Source organism: Seriola lalandi, unplaced genomic scaffold (genome assembly GCF_002814215.2).
Source record: "Seriola lalandi dorsalis isolate HSWRI2012SDOR001 ecotype SW California unplaced genomic scaffold, Sedor1 jcf7180002054924, whole genome shotgun sequence".
Taxonomy (NCBI): Eukaryota; Metazoa; Chordata; class Actinopteri; order Carangiformes; family Carangidae; genus Seriola; species Seriola lalandi.
In genome coordinates, this window is record NW_019525476.1 from 133,252 (window position 1) to 135,085 (window position 1,834).

At 42.1% G+C, this 1,834-nt stretch overlaps 1 protein-coding gene across 2 annotated transcripts in view; it reads left to right on the top strand.

The window, feature by feature from the left end:
* LOC111673685 (extracellular calcium-sensing receptor-like) overlaps positions 1 to 1,834 on the top strand; it is a 4,731-nt gene that overhangs the window by 1,002 nt on the left and 1,895 nt on the right. Inside the window, exons 3-5 of one of the 2 annotated variants that reach the window (XM_087169971.1) lie at positions 151 to 272; positions 1,229 to 1,352; positions 1,427 to 1,831. In XM_087169971.1, coding sequence (XP_087026097.1) covers positions 151 to 272; positions 1,229 to 1,352; positions 1,427 to 1,831 — 651 coding nt within the window. The remainder of the gene's footprint in view (positions 1 to 150; positions 273 to 1,228; positions 1,353 to 1,426; positions 1,832 to 1,834) is intronic. The other variant, XM_087169972.1, reaches the window with a different exon arrangement.

Genomic DNA, 1,834 nt, shown 5'->3' on the forward strand with positions numbered 1-1,834 from the left:
CTATCCTCTGGTTTTTCCTTTATCTCTTGTTTTGATTTACATAGCTTCTATATTACTTGGAAAAGGTCAACTTCACCACACCATTTGGTGATCAAGTGTCATTTGATGAGAATGGTGATGTCTTACCAATCTATGATATCATGAACTGGCTGTGGCTCCCTGATGGAAGAATTAAAGTTCAGAATGTGGGTGAGGTTAAGACATCAGCCTTAAAAGGTGAAGAACTCACACTTGATGAAGATAAAATCTTCTGGAACTTTGAATCCAAAGAGGTTATTTCTGCTTTTTCAGACTACTATTTTTTGAGTGCCAGTGGTGTGCCATCAGGACAAGCAAGGCAAGCAGTGCTTGACCAGTTAAAGCCAAAAGTATACAGAAGGATACCAAAGTTGAAGCACTAATTCTCCGTACATCTCAGAACAGCTTTCTGTCCCATGAAGGATTTTATTTGCCTGTTTGCATTCATCTTTTAATTTGTTGTTGTCTTGTGGCCAATGTAGGCTAGTTTCTCTGGAAGCTAGGCTTACTACCAGCGGATGCATCTATCATTTCTCTCATTTTCATGGGCATGGTCATGTCTTTTGACAAAGGCTGGTGCTGGTCAGGCACAGGAGGGAGCAGCATTTTTTTTAGATCTTTGCACATGTGCATTGTGAATAATCCTGGGACCTTTGATAGGTCACTAGATATCCCTAATAACAGAGAAGGGTGCTGGTCAAGCTGCCAATCACTGTTAGTTAATGGTAAATATTTTGAAGATTAACATAGAAGTAATTTTTGGATATTTTTCCTCTATACTGCACATGATGATGTGTTTACTATCAAAGGAACTTCAGAGGAGTAATTCTAACACTTCTTCAGCCAGGAAGGACTGCAGATAGGTGAGGATGTCCAGGCAGAGTACAACAAGATGCAGGAAAGGTTTTCAGCAAAGGAAAGACAGGCAGCAAAAAATCTTGAGACAGGGAAGCCCCTTAATTCAAGAGTTTTGCTACTACTACTGTCATGTAAAGGTATGTTTTAGTCTGTTCCATTTTTCTCATTGGTGTAGTAAACAGAAGAATCAAACATTGAGATGGTGGTTTGTGGGGTATAGTTCTTTATTATCTTTGGCTCTGCTTGCCAATCTGTTAAAGTCACTGCACACCACTGCTTTTGACCCATGGATAACTCATTCTAGCTGTGTTTAGTAAAGTAGAATAACAGATATATATGTTTCTCCCTACAGCCCCCCCGGTCAGTGTGCAGTGAGAGTTGTCCTCCTGGTACCCGCATGGCCAGAAAGAAGGGGGAACCTGAGTGTTGTTTTGACTGTATCCCTTGTTCTGAGGGAAAGATCAGCAATAAGACTGGTGGGTGTTCAGTTTTCAACATTGCAGTTTCGAAAGAAAGCATTGTGTATCTCACTCATTTTCTATTTTCATAGACTCCATGGAGTGCACCAGATGTCCAGTGGATTTCTGGTCCAGCCCCCAGCGTGACCATTGCGTTCCAAAGAAAATAGAGTTCCTCTCCTACCATGACCCTCTGGGAATCTGCTTGACAGTCACCTCATTGCTGGGCACCTTTTTCTGTGCTGTTGTCCTAGGCATCTTTATCTATCATCGCAGAACACCTATAGTACGTGCCAACAATTCTGAACTCAGTTTCCAGTTGTTGTTCTCTCTTAAACTATGTTTCATGTGCTCACTGCTGTTCATTGGCCGTCCCAGACAATGGACATGCCAGCTGAGACATGCAACATTTGGGATCAGCTTCGTTCTTTGTGTCTCATGCATCCTGGTGAAAACCATGGTGGTTCTGGCTGTGTTCAAGGCCTCTAAGCCAGGAGGTG